General features: G+C 44.2%; 2 protein-coding genes across 7 annotated transcripts in view; one reads left to right on the plus strand and one right to left on the minus strand.

The window, feature by feature from the left end:
• Nucleotides 1-2,406, minus strand: part of ppp1r7 (protein phosphatase 1, regulatory (inhibitor) subunit 7) — a 29,435-nt gene extending 27,029 nt beyond the window's left edge. The window contains exons 1-2 of one of the 3 annotated variants that reach the window (XM_055645956.1): nt 2,266-2,406; nt 1,041-1,124 (exon numbers count right to left, since the gene is read on the minus strand). In XM_055645956.1, the coding sequence (XP_055501931.1) occupies nt 1,041-1,124; nt 2,266-2,302 (121 nt within the window). In that variant the 5' untranslated portion in view covers nt 2,303-2,406. Of the gene's footprint in view, nt 1-1,022; nt 1,125-2,265 lie in introns of all 3 variants that reach the window. The other 2 variants (XM_055645954.1, XM_055645955.1) reach the window with 2 other exon arrangements.
• Nucleotides 2,407-11,654: 9,248 nt separating this feature from the next.
• Nucleotides 11,655-19,359, plus strand: part of pask (PAS domain containing serine/threonine kinase) — a 41,846-nt gene continuing 34,141 nt past the window's right edge. Inside the window, exon 1 of one of the 4 annotated variants that reach the window (XM_055645964.1) lies at nt 11,655-11,758. Coding sequence is in view for 3 of the 4 variants with exons in the window: in XM_055645961.1 (XP_055501936.1) it covers nt 12,053-12,106 (54 nt within the window). In the remaining variant the exon portion in view is untranslated. Of the gene's footprint in view, nt 11,759-12,006; nt 12,107-16,221; nt 16,284-19,359 lie in introns of those variants that run through there. The other 3 variants (XM_055645961.1, XM_055645963.1, XM_055645962.1) reach the window with 3 other exon arrangements.

Below are 19,359 nucleotides of genomic sequence, written 5' to 3' on the forward strand. Positions count from 1 at the left end.
TGTCCATGTTGAGCATGATATGACGACCAGTTAAACAAATCTCCCCTACTCTGACTGCCAATGTTCACTTTTACTGGGATTACAATCTGATCCCCCCCCCCCCCCCTCAACTACTCAACTAACCCAGTACCACAAACCATGCCACCTAAAGTCCACACTCCTCTGGCAAACAGGAGGTAGGCATTGACAAAGTGGTAAGCAAACATCTGTTAAGAAACGCGGGAGTAACTATGACTCTCTTCCGTGTAGGCGCTTGGGATCATGGTTATATGTAACTGCGGCACATCTATGGGTTTATAAACCTCAGTGAGCCATACTCCCCCGCTAGGTTCCCAATGGAAATGGTTCGTTGTGTCACACAGCTTCACCTATGTGGACGAGAGACGGCTAAACTCACACAGGGGGGGCTGGTGGAGCAATGCATGACCCACAGAGAAAAATACACAAAGGCACACACCACGTGCTATTATGCCCCCCCACCCCCGGAAAGGCGTACTGGGTGACCAACGACTCCATAATTGATCCTGCAGTGGCCTTCCATGAGCGGAATACTACACAATTCCTTGTTACCATCCAAGGCATGGAACTGCACAGTAGCATTGCAGTAGCATTCTGCGATTCGGACGCCCGGTCTTTCCATTGTAAGATCTGAGGCCTGACAATTGGATTTGCACAGATCCATGGCATTATGACTCAGAACAGAACTTATTAACATCCACGCACGGATCGCAATAATATCCAAATAGGGGAAGTGCGTGATGACCTTTTCAGGTACTGATGCCTCTTTATCATCATACAAAATAATCAATTGAGCCCAAAAAACATTCAGGTGGAAGGTAAAACTATCCAAAACAAAGCATTTTGCATATTGCCATGGAAGTGCATTGAAATTACATCAAATGGACCAGTCAAAAGATCATGGTCAGGCACTTTGGAACAGAATACATACAGAACATCAAAAAAATCTATAGCTATGAAAAACACCCAGTAAAACTGCATTAAAAGGCAAGGTAATACTGAACCTTCAGTTTCATACACACTCGTATTCTGAGATAACTCATCAATGCCTTCTTTCTTGAGGTCTTCTTCATCCCCGGACTCTTCGGATTCCACTCGTCGATCAACTGTCAAAACCCAACATAATTACTACAACCACTTAGAAGTGATCCTGCATACATTCATCAGGCTGCTGCTCCCAGCCCTCCACCTCATCGAATTGCCATTTCATATGTATACAATCTCATGGAATTCCCAGTCACTCTCTGTTGGGAAACCTTCATCATTCATCTGCTCTCCGCCTCCTCCAAATAACCCTTCTTAATTCCCCCCCCGTGGCCATGTTACGTCCACTCCTACCCCATGAGCCGTCTTCACCCTTCCACCTTCAGAATAGACTCTCACTCACTGTGCAGTATTGCTTCCCAACTATGTGGCACATCCTCCTTAGCTCCTGCTGCCTTCTCTCAATCCCTCAACTCACCAATCTCCCTGGCACATCCATTTTCCCACTGTCCATTGTCCTACTTTCCCTGACACTCCACCACTCTACCAGCTTCCCCAAAGACCCTCATCCTCATTTCTATACCAGTCCCTCTCTCCTTCACACCCATACCCTCTCCTTCCCCCAGCTCCCTTCCGCACCTCTTCCTAGCTCTCATTTAGCTCTTTCTGCTACCATTCACACTCTCTTCTCTCCCTCTGACAGATCAACACTAACCCTGCCACACCCACCGATGCTTTCCTTCCACCTACTATCCCCAGATCACTCTCTCTCCTCCCTCCAGCACCATCGTCAATAGAACCTAATTACTTTCCCTAATGATCACCCACCCCATCTCTCCCTCTAGCTCGACTCTTTCTTATTTCCCCTCCATCACTGTTCCCTAGCATTATTCTGTCTCTCCACTGACTCCCCCACCCCATTCCCCCAAAATCTATAATCTTATCCAATCCTCCGATACCCTTCCCTCCAACCAACGCCACAATCCGCTACTCTTCCTTCCATCATCCCTCTTCTTGGTATGATCCACCCATCCCAATGCACCCACTCACTATCCCTGTTACATCTCAAACCCAGAACTTCCCTCCATCCGTCCCATCCAATCCACCTACCTGTCCCTGCATTACCCTCCCACACACTCAGTCCAGCTGCCTCGCACTTTCAGTTTCCTCACACACTCCCCCATTCATGCTTATACCCATCCTTTCCACTTCACTCTCATCTAACCCATCTGCCCACCACGCCCGCGTCTCCTCATCACTCACTCTCCATGGCCTGCTGGTCCGCTCCGTTCTCCGCCATTCTTTACTCCGCCCCAAAACACCGGAAGTGTGCTTGGATTGACAGTGCGCGTTGTTCAGTCGCAGCGGGGCCGGGCTCGGGCCCGTCCATTGAAGACAAGGCGGAGGCGGGCTCAGTGCAGTATCAGTCAGTCTGACAGTCAGTCACTGCCAAGCCCTTTCACTAAATCATAGTAATAGTCATAATAATACAGTAATAGTCATAGTAATACAGTGTGGCCAAACATGTCCCACCTGCCCTCGTTTAGTCCCTATCCCTCCAAACCTATCCTATCCACGTATCCTTTGTTTCAGTGTGGGTTTCATCTTAATTTTAATCATCTCATAATTCGTATTTTGATTTATATTTTCCTGCGACTTTTCATTATTACTTAGAAGGAATCATGGAATAACTGAAAAGTCTTGATGGAGGAGGGGTTCTGACCCGAAACGTCGTCATGTTCAGAAGCTGCCCGACCCGCTGACTGCCTCCAAAAAGCTGGAGTAACTCAGCTGGTCAGCCAGCATCGCTGGAGAAAGGGAATAGGTGAAGTTTCAGGTCGAGACCCTTCTTTAGACTGAAGTCTTTCCTCTAGAGATCTTTTCTGACCCGCTAAGTACATCCAGCTTTTTTTTTGTCTATCTTCAGTTTCCTACACGAGTGCCTCCATCACTTAGTTTTTTTTGCTCATTAACTGAATGTTCAGCAGAGACCATTCTGGCAGTTGCAACTAGTTTATCCCCAAAAATAGCTATTCTGGCGTATCCCACTTTTCAATGCACAACCCATAGCCCCAGATTTGCTTTAAATGTAAGGTAGACACAAAATGCTGGAGTAACTCAGTGGGACATGCAGCATTTCTGGAGAGAAGGAATGGTGACATTTCGGGTTGAGACCCTTCTTCAGGCTCAAATGCATTAAATGTAATGTGGATTTCTGCTTCCAATTGGTGAGCTCCCGGCTAATGAGAAAACTCTGAGGATATGTAGCAGCTTAGGTATCCTTAGAAGAGAGAGAGAAATAAAGTTAATGATTTAGATCAATGACCTTTCATTAGAACTGGAAAAGTGAGAAAATGAGTTTGTTTTAAATTGCAGAGAGAATGGGGAGAATAAAGGATATATTCTTGATAGAATCAAAATCAAGGTTTCCGGGTTATACAATTGTTTCAAGAGATTCAAGAGTATATATTGATATTGATTTATTATTGTCATGTGTACCAAGATACAGCAAATAAAAATAATGGGGGATGCTCTCCATTCAAATCATGAGTACATCAGGTAGTGCAAAAGAGAAAGTAAACAGAATGCTAAATATAGTCTTAGATATTTCCTCCCTGAGAAAAAGATTCTGACTGTCTCCACTATCTATGCCTCTCACAATACTATATACTTCTATCAGGTATCCTCTCCACCTCAGGCGTTCCAGAGAAAACAATCCAAATTTGTCCAACCATGCCTTATAACTAATCGCCTCTGCACCCTTTCCAAAGCCTCCACATCCTTCCTGTAATGACAACCAGAAATGTACACAGTTCTGAAGAAGGGTCCCGACCCAAAACCTCACCCATTCCTTCGCTCCAGAAATGCTGCCTGTCCCGCTGAGTTACTCCAGCATTTTGTGTCTACCTTTGATTTAGACCAGCATCTTTAAACTTTGCTTTAAACTGAATAAGGGGGGTGGGGTGTCGAATGGGATAGTGGAGGATGGAGTTAAAGGGAAAGGGTTTCTTAAATGTGTGAGCGTAGAGACCGAGGGGTGTAAAATGAGGGTAGAAGAAATAGGTAGCAAGGTGAAAAGTAAAAGTGGCAGGCAGACAAAACCAGGGCAAAAATCAAAAAGGGCCACTTTTCAACATAATTGTATAAGGGGTAAGAGTGTTGTAAAAACAAGCCTGAAGGCTTTGTGTCTCAATGCAAGGAGCATTCGGAATAAGGTGGATGAGTTGAATGTGCAGATAGCTATTAATGACTATGATATAGTTGGGATCACGGAGACATGGCTCCAGGGTGACCAAGGCTGGGAGCTGAACATCCAGGGATATTCAATATTCAGGAGGGATAGAGAGAAAGGAAAAGGAGGTGGAGTAGCGTTGCTGATTAGAGAGGGGATTAATGCAATGGAAAGGAATTACATTAGTTTGGAGGATGTGGAATCGGTATGGGTAGAGCTGCGAAACACTAAGGGGCAGAAAACGCTGGTGGGTGTTGTGTACAGGCCACCTAACAGTAGTAGTGAAGTTGGAGATGGTATCAAACAGGAAATTAGAAATGCGTGCGACAAAAGCAAAACAGTTATAATGGGTGACTTCAATCTACATATAGATTGGGTGAATCAAATTGGCAGGGGTGCTGAGGAAGAGGATTTCTTGGAATGTATGCGGGATAGTTATCTAAATCAACATGTAGAGGAACCAACGAGAGAGCAGGCTATTTTAGACTGGGTATTGAGTAATGAGGAAGGGTTAGTTAGCAATCTTGTTGTACGTGCCCCCTTGGGCAAGAATGACCATAATATGGTAGAGTTCTTCATTAGGATGGAGAGTGACATTGTTAATTCAGAAACAATGGTTCTGAACTTAAAGAAAGGTAACTTTGAGGGTATGAGACGTGAATTGGCCAAGATTGACTGGCAATTCATTCTAAAAGGGTTGACGGTGGATATGCAATGGAAGACATTTAAAGACTGCACGGATGAACTATAAAAATTGTTCATCCCAGTTTGGCAAAAGAATAAATCAGGGAAGGTAGTACATCCATGGATAACAAGGGAAATCAGGGATAGTATCAAAGCGAAGGATGATGCGTACAAATTAGCCAGAAAAATCTGCATACTGGGAGAAATTCAAAGACCAGCAGAGGAGGACAAAGGGCTTAATTAGGAAAGGAAAAATAGATTATGAAAGAAAACTGGCAGGGAACATAAAAACTGACTGCAAAAGTTTTTATAGATATGTGAAAAGAGATTAGTTAAAACAAATGTAGGTCCCTTGCAGTCAGAAACAGGTGAGTTGATCATGGGGAACAAGGATATGGCGGACCAATTGAATAACTACTTTGGTTCCGTCTTCACTAAGGAAGACATAAATAATTTGCTGGAAATAGCAGGGGACCGCGGGTCAAAGGAGTTGGAGGAATTGAGTGAAATCCAGGTTAGCCGGGAAGTGGTGTTGGGTAAATTGAATGGATTAAAGGCCGATAAATCCCCAGGGCCAGATAGGCTGCATCCCAGAGTACTTAAGGAAGTAGCTCCAGAAATAGTGGTGCATTAGTAATAATCTTTCAAAACTCTTTAGATTCTGGAGTAATTCCTGACGATTGGCACTAACGTAACCCCACTTTTTAAGAAGGGAGGGAGAGAGAAAATGGGGAATTACAGACCAGTTAGTCTAACATCGGTAGTGGGGAAACTGCTAGAGTCAGTTATTAAAGATGGGATAGCAGCACATTTGGAAAGTGGTGAAATCATTGGACAAAGTCAGCATGGATTTACGAAAGGTAAATCATGTCTGACGAATCTTATAGAATTTTTCGAGGATGTAACTAGTACGTGGATAGGGGAGAACCAGTGGAGGTGGTGTATCTGGACTTCCAGAAGGCTTTCGACAAGGTCCCACATAAGAGATTAGTATACAAACATAAAGCACACGGCATTGGGGGTTCAGTATTGATGTGGATAGAGAACTGGCTGGCAAACAGGAAGCAAAGAGTAGGAGTAAACGGGTCCTTGTCACAATGGCAGGCAGTGACTAGTTGGGTAGCGCAAGGCTCAGTGCTGGGACCCCCAGCTATTTACAATATATATTAATGATCTGGATGAGGGAATTGAAGGCAATATCTCCAAGTTTGCGGATGACACTAAGCTGGGAGGAAGTGTTAGCTGTGAGGAGGATGCTAGGAGACTGCAAGGTGACTTGGATAGGCTGGGTGAGTGGGCAAATGTTTGGCAGATGCAGTATAATGTGGATAAATGTGAGGTTATCCATTTTGGTGGCAAAAACGGGAAAGCAGACTATTATCTAACTGGTGGCCGATTGGGAAAGGGGGAGATGCAGCGAGACCTGGGTGTCATGGTACACCAGTCATTGAAGGTAGGCATGCAGGTGCAGCAGGCAGTAAAAAAAAGCGAATTGTATGTTAGCTTTCATTGCAAAAGGATTTGAGTATAGGAGCAGGGAAGTTCTACTGCAGTTGTACAGGGTCTTGGTGAGACCACACCTGGAGTATTGCGTACAGTTTTGGTCTCCAAATCTGAGGAAGGACATTATTGCCATAGAGGGAGTGCAGAGACGGTTCACCAGACTGATTCCTGGGATGTCAGGACTGTCTTATGAAGAAAGACTGGATAGACTCGGATTGTACTCGCTAGAATTTAGGAGATTGAGAGGGGATCTTATAGAAACTTACAAAATTCTTAAGGGGTTGGACAGGCTAGATGCAGGAAGATTGTTCCCGATGTTAGGGAAGTCCAGAACAAGGGGTCACAGCTTAAGGATAAGGGGGAAATCCTTTAAAACCGAGATGAGAAGAACTTTTTTCACACAGAGAGTGGTGAATCTCTGGAACTCTCTGCCACAGAGGGTAGTTGAGGCCAGTTCATTGGCTATATTTAAGAGGGAGTTAGATGTGGCCCTTGTGGCTAAGGGGATCAGGGGGTATGGAGAGAAGGCAGGTACGGGATACTGAGTTGGATGATCAGCCATGATCATATTGAATGGCGGTGCAGGCTCGAAGGGCCGAATGGCCTACTCCTGCACCTAATTTCTATGTTCTATGTTTCTATCTGCAATTTCTTCCTACACACAGTACTCCAAATGCAGCATAACCATCTTCTTTCTTCTTTACACTTATAAAACTCTGATCTTGGATGTGTGTGTATTGTGCGATGTTCGTGTGCAATCTCCTCGAAAATACGACGTGCTAACGGAGAAATATTTACATATTCCAATAGAGATTTACGCTGTGATGACAAAATCGCCTTATCTGAAAATTTAATGCATTATTTCTCGAGTTATTCATGAAAACGTTCAAAAATTTCAAATAACTTGGAAAATAAATACGATAGAAACATAGAAAATAGGTGCAGGAGTAAGCCATTCGGCCCTTCGAGCCTGCACCGCCATTCAATATGATCATGGCTGATTATCCAACTCAGTATCCTATTCCTGCCTTCTCTCCATACCCCCTGATCCCTTTAGCCACAAGGGCCACATCTAACTCCCTCTTAAATATAGCCAATGAACTGGCCTCAACTACCTTCTGCGGCAGAGAATTCCAGAGATTCACCACCCTCTGTGTGAAAAAGTTTTCCTCATCTCGGTCCTAAAAGATTTCCCCCTTATCCTTAAACTATGACCCCTTGTTCTGGACTTCCCCAACATCGGGAACAATCTTCCTGCATCTAGCCTGTCCAACCCCTTAAGAATTTTGTAAGTTTCTATAAGATCCCCCCTCAATCTTCTAAATTCTAGCGATGATCTCACTGATGATGTCACAATGGCTCTGCTCCTCGCGGCCTGCTGCCCTATGTTCCACGCGCAGCAAGTGACGTCACCCTCCTCCCTCCCCCATCACCCCCCTGGTTTTTCAAAAGGCGCAGAAAGAACGAGCAAGTGGGCTCTGTACTGCAGCTCCCGAGCGCTTCCGAGCGCTCGCGAGGTCCCAAGCACTGCACGCTCGCACCTCGGCTCGAGATCTGCAGTACAGAGAACTCCCGAGTACCGAGAACTCCCGAGCTTTCTCTCGGCTCCTCGGTCACTTATTCTCTCTCCCCCCTGGGCTCTCTCTCCCCCCCAGGGCTCTCTCTCTCTCCCCCCGGGCTTTCTCTCCCCCCAGAGCTCTCTCTCTCCCCCCCGGGCTCTCTCTTCCCCCCCCCCCCCCCTCTGCCCCCCCCCCCGGCTCTCTCTCTCCCCCCCCCCTCTCTTCCCCCCCCCCCCCCCCCCCCCCCCCCCCCCCCCTGGGCTATCTCCCCCGGGCTCTCTTCCTCTACCCCCTCGGCCTCTCTCTCGAAGCATCCGAGAGCTGACATTGACCTTTGTGTGATAAATTCACCAAACCACTTGTCAGCACCATTGATGTTAATGCTGGGTTTGGCACTTAGTGATTGGAATGTTCAAGTTCACAGGGCATTTTGATTAATTTAGTTGATATTATTTACTAACACAGATGTGGTTAATTATTGATTAAAGATTTGTTGTAACACCTCCTGCTGCAAGTGTGACAGAGCATCAAGGAAGGTATGCAGAACCTCAACTCCATTCATCAGGAGCTGAAGGTAGACCCAGCATAAATGGTGAATGGAGTGCATTACCTCCCAACCCACTTACATAGCTGGTTTAAATCAAAGTTAGACACAAAATGCCGGAGTAACTCAGCGGGACAGGCAGCATCGCTGGAGGGAAGGAAAGGGTGACATTTTGGGTTGAGACCCTTCTTCAGACCTGTAAAGTACAAACCTGTGGAATCAAACATATTTGGCCCCACCTGTAATAGTGTCTGTCGGTCGAAGCTGAAGTCAAAGTAAGTCATCCTCAGTCTTGGTGGCTGTTAAGATGTAGCTTGGAAGAATGTCTTCTCACGAATGAGTTGTGGAAATCGGTCCTATCCCAAATTTTCATTGAAGCAAGAATCAATTGAAGATGTTCATTATGGCTGTGTTGCTCCTGTGGGCTGAGAGCATCAAAGGATATGGACAAAAGAGTGGTTGAGAAATTTAAAGTTGAGAAAAGCCATGTTATATTTGAATTGCAGAATAAATTCAAAGAAAAATGTGTAATTTGGAAAATTGAAATGATTGTGATCATTCATATTTTTACTTCTAAAAAGAAATCTTGATGAGTAAACAACTGAGAGATGCTGAGATACATGAATCAACATTAGACACAGGTGAGGTGCCGGATGACTGGAGGGTCTCTAATGTTGTGCCTCTATTTAAGATGGGCTGCAAGGAAAACCCTGGGAACTATAGGTCAGTGACCCCAACATAAGTTACTGAAGAGGATTCTTAGAAATATTTTATATATATATATATATATAATATGCATGCATTTGGATAGACAGGGGATGAATATGGATAGTTACATGGTTTTGTACATGGGAAATTGTGCTTTTTACACAGGTTGCGTGCATGGAACCTGCTGGTGGCAGGTAAGATAAAGGCATTTAAGAGATTTTTGGATAGGCACATGGAAATGCAGGGAATAGACGGATATGGATAATGGGCAAGCAGATAAGAGTTGGTCTTGGCATCATGTTCTGCACGAACATTGTAGGGTGCAACTTTGTTCCAGTGCTCTACTGTCCTACCAGAGACACTGTGCGACCACGTCAGAAGCAAAGATCATAGAGTGGAACAAGATACTCCACAGTGTTTGATATAGCTCATCTATCACCTCACATATGTTAGTTAATTTTATTGTAAATGTTTTCCCCCTGTTCCTTCATTTCCCTCCCATCTTTCCTCCCCAGCCCCCTCCTTTGCATAGTTTCCCTTGCATTGTATTGTGCAGTTTCCCTTCTATTGCTTGAACACACACAGTGCACAAAATTAAATTTAACATATATATATTTATATGAATGTGTGTTTGTGTGTGCCTGTGTGTGAGAGGCAAGTTATAGATAAATACATTTCCTTCTCATGGATCAAAAGCAACTTTGATTTAAAGCATCACCATCACTCTCTATATTTGTCAGATGATGTACATAAACCATAAAGGCAATTTTATATATATACACATGTAAATATATGCATATATATTTATATATATATTTACAAAGCTGCACACAAAAATATGACATATGGAGTCAAATTTCCAATTCCTTGACAAGCACTTTATTGGGTTCATGACTGACATAGTATCAACGACAAATGTAGAAAAGATAGCACATTGATGACAAGTTTTCAAAAATGGCATCAGAATACACAAAATCATTTTGTGTAATGGTTGTCGCGTGGTGTCCACCAGAGACCTGGTTGGCACAGTAAGTAGGCATGTTACAAAAACTTACCTTCAGCGGCGCTGCAGTTCTGCCATTGGCCGTGTGCGCGGCTTTGAGGAGGGGAGGAGGGGAGGGGAGGAGGGGGATTAAAATGCGTTTGTCTCCTGCCTGTCCGATATATATCTTCTCGGGCTGATAGCTAATGCTGAAGAATTGTTCCAACTGCCGTTCTGTTCATTTTTTTTTTTAAATCGCGAGACAATTTAAATCAGCGTTGGAGTAAAATAAAAATCCGCTTCTAATGCCGTCAACGCCAATAACGGGACGGATTTCCCGTACGGGACAGCTAAAGGAAAGCCGTTTATTTTACATATAAACGTGCTTCTTAGGATTACCTTAATCCAAATTTTACTTTGCGAAAAGGTGATTTAGGCCCATACGAACCAGCAGTATTTTTCCTGCCGATATGGGGTTTAAATTCACCGCAACCGTAATGTTCCAATCAATCGCGTTCCACAAAATCTCACTCGCAAGATGATTAAAATGGCCATTAATTTACGGGAATTAAACACTAAATTCCTTCCATTTGGCCTATAAATTCATGACAATGAGACTTAAAAATCATGTTATATTGTGAATTCTTGTGTGAATGTTATTTGGACACTTAGGCTATTTAAAAATGTTAATCTTTTCTTAAGAAATGAATAGATGTTTAGATCTAGTAATTGAATTTTGTAATTAGCTACAATTAGGTAACTAACTAATTATATGCTTTAATTTCAGGTCATCCAAGTAAGATTGTTTCATATTTGTTTCAGAATTCTTCAATCTATAATAACTTATTTCAGTTCTCTTAATTTTTAAGAAAGTTATGGGCTTTTGACTGTCCTCGGTCACAGCTTTTGTGTTGTCAGTGGAAAAGCAATAGGGAACAAGATGCTAATTTCTGAGTATGAAAATGGTCATAACTGAAGATATGAAAGTGAACTAGGCGTCAAATTAAACTTATTTTTATGCTTTATCTGATGGGATAAATTGCAGACTTGACTTTTTAAATCTCAACATTTTGTAATATTGCTATAGTAAGTGCACGTATTTCTTATTCCTTTCTATAGAAATATAGACATGGAACAATAAAATTGCAAACACCATTTCCACTTCATTCACCTGATCATGTAGTAGAATACTGCATCCATCTGAGTGGACACCGCATGTGATCTAGATGGTACATTACCTTGTGGAGCTGAGCTCCGCTCTATAATCTTTGGTCAGAATGTCGGGAACCGCCGCGCCCTTTGACCTCGCCTGCTCCTGCCCATGGTTACGGGAACCGCGCGTTCGTCTCCAAGCAAAGCGGCCCGGCCTGAAGTCCCGCCCTCGCCAACGGGCTATTGGCTGCCAGCGGCGCTCTACCGCAGCCTCCGCAATCCATTGGGGAAGCGCTATGTCAATCGTGACGCGGAGCCAATGGTCTGCGAGGGAATTTGGCGGTGAAGCGCGGGACGGAAGAAGATGATGGCGGTTCGGAAAGTAACGGCAGGTAAGGAAAGACGGGAGCGCAGGCTGAGTGGGGGGTAGTGCCGGGTGGCCGGTTATCAGTGCATCACCCAGGGGCTGATCGCATGGAAAGAACTGAGTTTAACTCGCTGAGAGTTACTGCACTTGGCCGGGGTGCTTCTCGCTGTGTCTCCCACTCCCAGGCTTCCCGGGTTGTTTGTTCCCTGGCCCGGCTGCCCACCCCCACCCCAACCTGAACCTGTTTCCACTGGTACACCCCACCCCAGCACTGAGGAAGACTTACTTACACACCGGTTTCCGTGGGTCCAAGTGGCCGATGAGGCCACGTGGAATCTTTAGTTTCTACCACAAGGGATGCTTGACAGGAGAGGTAAATTGTCAGTTTGTGAAATGATGGACTCCCACTCTTTAATTTGGGGTTATGGGAGTTCTCGGTGCATTGATTCTGCTCCCAATGTCATCTTGAATTCTTCATTTTCAGTTGCCGCCCGCCAGTCATTCTCAGGAATTATTTTCCAAAATGGTCTGGAGGTGCATTCTTGAATAGTAGCTGCCTGGTAGATCATGAATTTTGTGCCGGGTACGAAGTCTTCAAACACCTTTTAATTCAAGCAACTGCAGGTTGTGCCAGTAAATTATTGCAATGGTGAATTTCATCTTTGATGTTTGCCTTTATTGAGAGATCTTTCCAAGATATGGGAAGAAGTTATACTATTATTGTTCTCCAATGTACCTTTATTGTCAGATGGCAATGTTGTACATCAGAGGCAAATAGGGATGTTGACTGCAAGGCCCATCCTCTTGTCTTGAAAATCAGTCTCCAACTGGGTGCAAACACCCAAGTGTCGTCTGAGATTGAAAATGCTCTGCAAGCCTAATCAGTTTCTCATTACCCCTGCATGTTAGTTTCACTTGAATAGAGGCTGTTACTAGGACTGTAGTGCTTCAGTTATAACGAGGCACTAGAGGCACACTTCAACCTCCTTTGCTTCGGGGTAAAAAGCCCCAGTCTATCCCGAGCCTCATTATAGGGTGATTTCACGAAAGGTCACTGGAGCGTAGATCCGCACCCACGTGACCGAAAATTTAAAGTGGAGTACATGCGATACTTCCGGTACATGTTAGTGAATGGGAAAACACGCACTTTCACACCCGTTAAAAACATCGAAAACGGCCAGTTTTTGAGCTGCAATTTACTGTGCCAGTCGGGGTGACCGTGAGGCACAGCTACCTAAATTTACAGTCCAAAAAAAAGATAGAAACTAAGGTAAATTCAAGAGGGAGCTGAAGGTGCTAAACCAGCGGAAGTGATCAGCGGACATTTGTCGTGGAGATTTAAAGATCCAAAATATCGGGAATTATCGCGTTTGCTCGCTGCATTTCATCAAAAGTAAGGCATTATTGACTTTTTTATCTTTATTCATTTGTTATATGAAAAGTTTTAAAAGTGAAAAATCCGTCAGTAAAATTGCAAAATCGCCCATGGTTCTCAGGTGGGTTTTAACATGCAAAATGAAAACGCTTCTGAAGCTACATTTACCATTTAAATAATCGTAAACTATCAATGCGTTTTGAAATAAATTTTACTCAGATGCAAGCTAAGGAATGGGATAATTGTCAGCTGTTAGTTGGACAAAATCAGGACATTTTATTATTTGCCAAAATATATTTCTCAATGTTTCTTGTTTAAAGCCTGCACATTCACCCAAACTACTTATTTATTTATTTATTTATTTATCATCTAATAACAGACAAACCTGCAGCATGGAATGATGTCAACAATCCTGATTTTGGCAAATAATAAAATGTCCTAATTAGTTGGACAAAATCAGGACATTTTATTATTTGCCAAAATCAGGATTGTTGACAAATGGTAAATGTAGCTTCAGAAGCGTTTTCATTTTGCATGTTAAAACCCACCTGAGAACCATGGGCAATTTTGCAATTTTACTGACGAATTTTTCACTTTTAAAACTTTTCATATAACAAATGAATAAAGATAAAAAAAGTCAATAATGCCTTACTTTTGATGAAATGCAGCGAGCAAACGCGATAATTCCCGATATTTTGGATCTTTAAATCTCCACGACAAATGTCCGCTGATCACTTCCGCTGGTTTAGCACCTTCAGCTCCCTCTTGAATTTACCTTAGTTTCTATCTTTTTTTTGGACTGTAAATTTAGGTAGCTGTGCCTCACGGTCACCCCGACTGGCACAGTAAATTGCAGCTCAAAAACTGGCCGTTTTCGATGTTTTTAACGGGTGTGAAAGTGCGTGTTTTCCCATTCACTAACATGTACCGGAAGTATCGCATGTACTCCACTTTAAATTTTTGGTCACGTGGGTGCGGATCTACGCTCCAGTGACCTTTCGTGAAATCACCCTATAATGAGGCTCGGGATAGACTGGGGCGTTTTACCCCGAAGCAAAGGAGGTTGAAGTGTGCCTATAGTGCCTCGTTATAACTGAAGCACTACAGTCCTAGTAACAGCCTCTATTCAAGTGAAACTAACATGCAGGGGTAATGAGAAACTGATTAGGCTTGCAGAGCATTTTCAATCTCAGACGACACTTGGGTGTTTGCACCCAGTTGGAGACTGATTTTCAAGACAAGAGGATGGGCCTTGCAGTCAACATCCCTATTTGCCTCTGATGTACAACATTGCCATCTGACAATAAAGGTACATTGGAGAACCATAATAGTATAACTTCTTCCCATATCTATAACTGATGCACTGCAGGGCAGTGCAGGGTACAGTACAGGGCACAACTCAGAATAAAAGGATGTGCCTTTAGAAAGGAGATGAGGAATTTATTTAGCCATAGGGAGGTGATCCTGTGAGTCGGGTATTTAATTAGTAAGGGTGTCAAATGTTACAGGGAGAAGGCAGGAGAAGGGTTGAGAGGGAAAGTTAGATCAGCCATTATTGAATGACGGCATAGACTCAATGGGCTGAATGGCCTAATTCTGCTCCTATAAGTTATGAACTTATAAAGGGTAATAAAATGTTGAGGACCATTCATAAGATGAATGGTCACAATCTTTTTCCCAGGGTAGGGGAATCAAGAACTCGAGGGCATAGGTGTAAAGTGAAAGGAAAACGATTTAAAGGTGTCCGAGTGGTACATTTTTCATACAATAGGTGGTGGGTATGTGAAATGAACAGCAATAGGACACTGTAGAGGCAGGTACACTTCCAATGTTTAAAATATATTTGTACATGGATAGGAAAGGTTTAGAGAGATGTGGGCCAAATAAAGACAAATAAGCCGAGCCCAGGAGGCAACTTGGTGTGGATGATTTGGGATGAAGGGCTTGTTTCCATGCTATAAAATGGACTTTCAGCTTATTAGAGGTATAATACTGTATAGCAAATCTAATTCCTTGTATGTTTTTACATACTTGACTGATAAATTAATTACAATAAAATCTAGCAATGCACTGAGATTGAATCTATTCCAGACCTATTGGTTGAGATCATGATTTGCATGTTATTAGATGGTGAGTATAAGATGTCAATTAATTTTTGTGGGCAGCCAGATTTGAAAAAGAGATTCCACATTCACTCTGAATTGACTCAATGGGTGGGCAAACAGCGTTGTGCTGAATTGGTTAGTTATCCACCTGCTGATCCAAAGCTTCTGCTGTTGACCCAACCTGGCCTGATGCCGATGGAATCTTGGCTTTGGAATGAGGCCATTGGCTGAGCAGAGGAAAGCCAGTAGAGAAAGTCAAGAAACTGAGAGGAAGGAAGGGCATGAGTGAGGAAGAGGATTCCCAGGCTGTTCCTTGCTTTACTGCCCTATTGCCTAAAGCAATGCCGGGGGGCATTCACCTATCCACCTGCTGACAACCTACCCTTGGTTTGATTCTGAAGAAATACCACAAAGCATCAGCATTTGGAGATTTTACTTTGGAGTTCGGAAGCAAAGGAGAATTTGGAGGTGCTGGTGGAGGGGTGTGATAAAGAAGAACAGAGGGCCAGAGGAAAGATAGATGGAGGGTAGCCCTTAGCAGGGAAGAAGTGGAGAAGTTAGCAAGGTTACTTTTTATCATCTGCCATGACTGTTGGCTTTGCTGTTAGATGAGCTGCAATCTTCTGTAGTGACCATCCCGATCCTATTATGCATAATGCACCCATGTCTGTAAGAGTGGACTGGCCATTGGCACTAGTGACATGTCCTTCTTATGCTTGACCACAGAGGAGATTAATTGCAGCCTATACACAGAAGCTGCCCCTTAGTGGTGGTGGTGGTGCAGCTTAGAAGGGTGGGTGTGAAGAAAGATAATTAACATTAATTTCACTGATGATGCTTTGCATTATTAAATAAATTTAGAGATCATAGATGTTGGGGAAAGTGATCAAGTGCTTTGAAAAGGAAGTAAATTTAAGTTTAGCAAAAGTAGGAGTATGTGCTAGGATATTGCTGACTGAAATTAGTATTCATTTTTTATCCTGAGTAAAGCTGATAAGATTGGACACTGATTCTGCAACCACCTGTCATCCTGCTTCATGTGGTACATGTTGACTGTTGGCACAGTGAAAGTAAATGTTAACCATAACTGTTTCCCTTTTAAATGGCAGCACAAAAAAAGTTGGAATGTTGCTCTACCCTTCCTCAACTCTGGTGCCGTAATAATAAGGAGGAAAAAGATTTCTTGCCTCGGATTGAAGCAGTGATTTACTTGCTGACAAGGGAATATTCCCTTTAAATATTGTGCAATCTGAAAGACTGTTTATCTCCAACAATTTTACTGACAATCTCTGCAATTCGATTGAGAATTGAGTCTTTATGTTTTTTTTAAATTGGGGAAAAACAAAATAAGTGAATTTCCTCACTTCAGTTACTTAACTTCTAAGGTCATTGGTGACAGGAGAAGAATTAGGCCATTAGGCCCATCATGTCTGCTCTGCCATTCAAAAATGGCTGATCTATATTTCCCTCCTAACCCCATTCTCCTGCCTTTCCCCCATAACAACTGACACCTGTACTAATCAAGAATATGTCTATCTCTGCTTTAAAAATATCCATTGACTTGCCCTCCACACCCTTCTGTGGCAAAGAATTCCACAGATTCACCACCCTCTGACTAAAGAAATTCCTTCTCATCTCCTTCCTAAAGGAATGTCCTTTAATTCTGAGGCTATGACCTCTAGTTCCAGACTCTCCCTCTAATGGACACATTCTCTCCACATCCACTCTATCCGAGCCTTTCACTATTTGGTACGTTTCAATGAGGTCCCCCCTCATCTAAACTCCAGCAAGTACAGGCCCAATGCCGTCAGACGCTCATCGTAAGTTAACCCACTCATTCGTGGGATCATCCTCTGGACCTTCTCCAGGGCCGGCACATCGTTCCTCAGATATGGTGCACAAAATTGCTCACAATACTCCAAATGTGGCCTGACCACGCCTTATAGAGCCAGAACTTCTAGGGCATAACTTTCTCATGAAAAGTCATCCATCCATAACAGCACCCTTTTCTATGAGGGGAGCAACCTGTTGGGGAGCAGCCTTGTTGAGGTGAAGTGCCTTGAGAGGTAAAGTGTGAGTCTTTGGCTACAGGGCCTTCGGCGAGGAGGCTGAGGCAAGGAGGCTACACTTGATTCGAAATGACAAGCAAGTTGGTACAGTGTGTTTCCTGCAGGATGTGGGAAGTCTGGGACACCGCTGGTGCTTCTGACAACTACACCTGCAGAAAATATGTCCAGGTGCAGGTCCTGAATGAAGGTGTTGGTGAACTGGAGCAGCAACTGGATGACCTTGGGGCCATCCGGGAAAATGAGAGGTTCCTGGATAGGACCTACAGTGAGGTTGTCACGTCAAGGATACCGGAAGAGTGAAGGTGGGTGACTATGAGAAAGAGGAGTAAACGTGGAGTGCAGGAGACCCCGGTGGCTATACCCACTGTAAACAGGTACACCCTCTTGGGAGCGGACGACACGACAAGATTGAGTGGTAGCCAGGGCTGTGATTCCAACCCTGGTGCCGAGGCTCAACGGGGAAGTGACGTCAGGCAGAGCCATAGTGGTAGGAGACTCCGTCGTCAGAGGTACGGACAGGATATTCTGCGGTAGCAGGCGAGACTCAATGATGGTGTATTGCCTCCCTGGTGCCAGACTTTGTGGAGTGGCTGCACGGCATCCTCAAGAGTGAAGGGGAGCAGCCGGAGGTTGTTGGTATGTTGGCACAAATGGTATAGGTAGGAAGAGGAAGGAGGTTCTGCAACAAGAATTTATGGAATTGGGCAGAAGACTGAAAAGCAGGACCTGCAGGATAGTGATCTCAGGATTGCTTCCAGTACCTCGTGCTAGTGAAGGTAAGAATAGGAAGATAGGTGAAATGAATGTGTGGCTGAGGCGTTGGTGCAGGGGGCAAGGATTCAGATTTCTGGATCATTGGGATCAGTGGCGGACTGGGTCTAAAAATATTGGTTGCCAGGAGACAAAGGGGGCCCACTTGATATAGGGAAGCTGACACCCTGGCCAGTCCGCCACTGATTGGGATCTCTTCTGGGACGGGTGACCTGTATAAAAGAGATGGGTTGCACCTCAACTGGAAAGGGATCAACATCCCAGCGGGAAGGTTTGCTAATGCTACACGGGAGGGTTTAAACTAGATTGGCAGATGGGTGGGATCTCGTGCCGGTCAGAGGCACGTGAGAGGATAGAAGTTGGTATGGAGAGTGGTGTGAGAAAGGTTAGTGGACAGAATAGGCATGTGAAAGGCAGAGAGCGAGGAAGGAGGGTTGGTTTAAACTGCACATATTTTAATGCAAGGGGCCTAATGGGTAAGGCAGATGAGCTTAGGGCATGGATAGGTACGAGCGACTGGGACGTTGTAGCCATCACTGAAACCTGGTTAAGGGACGGGCAGGACAGCAGCTCAATGTTCCGGGGTACAGGAGCTTCAGGAGAGACGGGGGTGAGGGAAAAAGAGGATGGGGGAGTTGCATTGTTGGTTAAGGAGGATGTCATGGCTGTGTTCAGAGGTGACATTACGGACGTTTCGTCTAATGAGGCTATATGGGTGGAGCTGAGGAACAAGAAAGGGATGATCACCTTATTGGGGGTGTACTACAGACCCCCGTATAGTCAACGGAAATAGATGTGCCGGGAGATTGCAGACAACTGCAGGTCAAATAAGGTTGTTGTTGTGGGGAATTTTAACTTTCCCAATATAGACTGGGAAAATCATAGCGCGAAGGGTTTAGATAAGGTGCAATTCCTCAAAAGTGTTCAGGAGAGTTTTCTTCAGCAGTATGTGGAGGCCCCCACACGTGAGGGCAACGCTAGAACTAGTATTAGGAAATTAGGAAGGACACGTGTGTGTGGAGGAGCCTTTTGGGACCACAGTGACCACAGTTCGATAAGTTTAAGATAGTTATGGATCGGGATGGAGAGGATCCACGTGTTAAAATGCTCAACTGGGGTAAGGCCAACTTTGAGGGTATGAGAGAAGGTCTCACTCAAGTGGACTGGAGCAGTTTATTTGAGGGGAAAGGAACATCGGCCAAGTGGAATGTTTTTAAAAGTGTGCTGTAGAAAGCTCAAGATATGTACGTCTCCATTAGAGTGAAGGGCAAAGCAGGCAAACGTAAGGAAGCTTGGCCGACCAGGG

This window comes from Leucoraja erinacea, chromosome 14, assembly GCF_028641065.1.
Source record: "Leucoraja erinacea ecotype New England chromosome 14, Leri_hhj_1, whole genome shotgun sequence".
In the NCBI taxonomy this organism is placed as follows: domain Eukaryota; kingdom Metazoa; phylum Chordata; class Chondrichthyes; order Rajiformes; family Rajidae; genus Leucoraja; species Leucoraja erinaceus.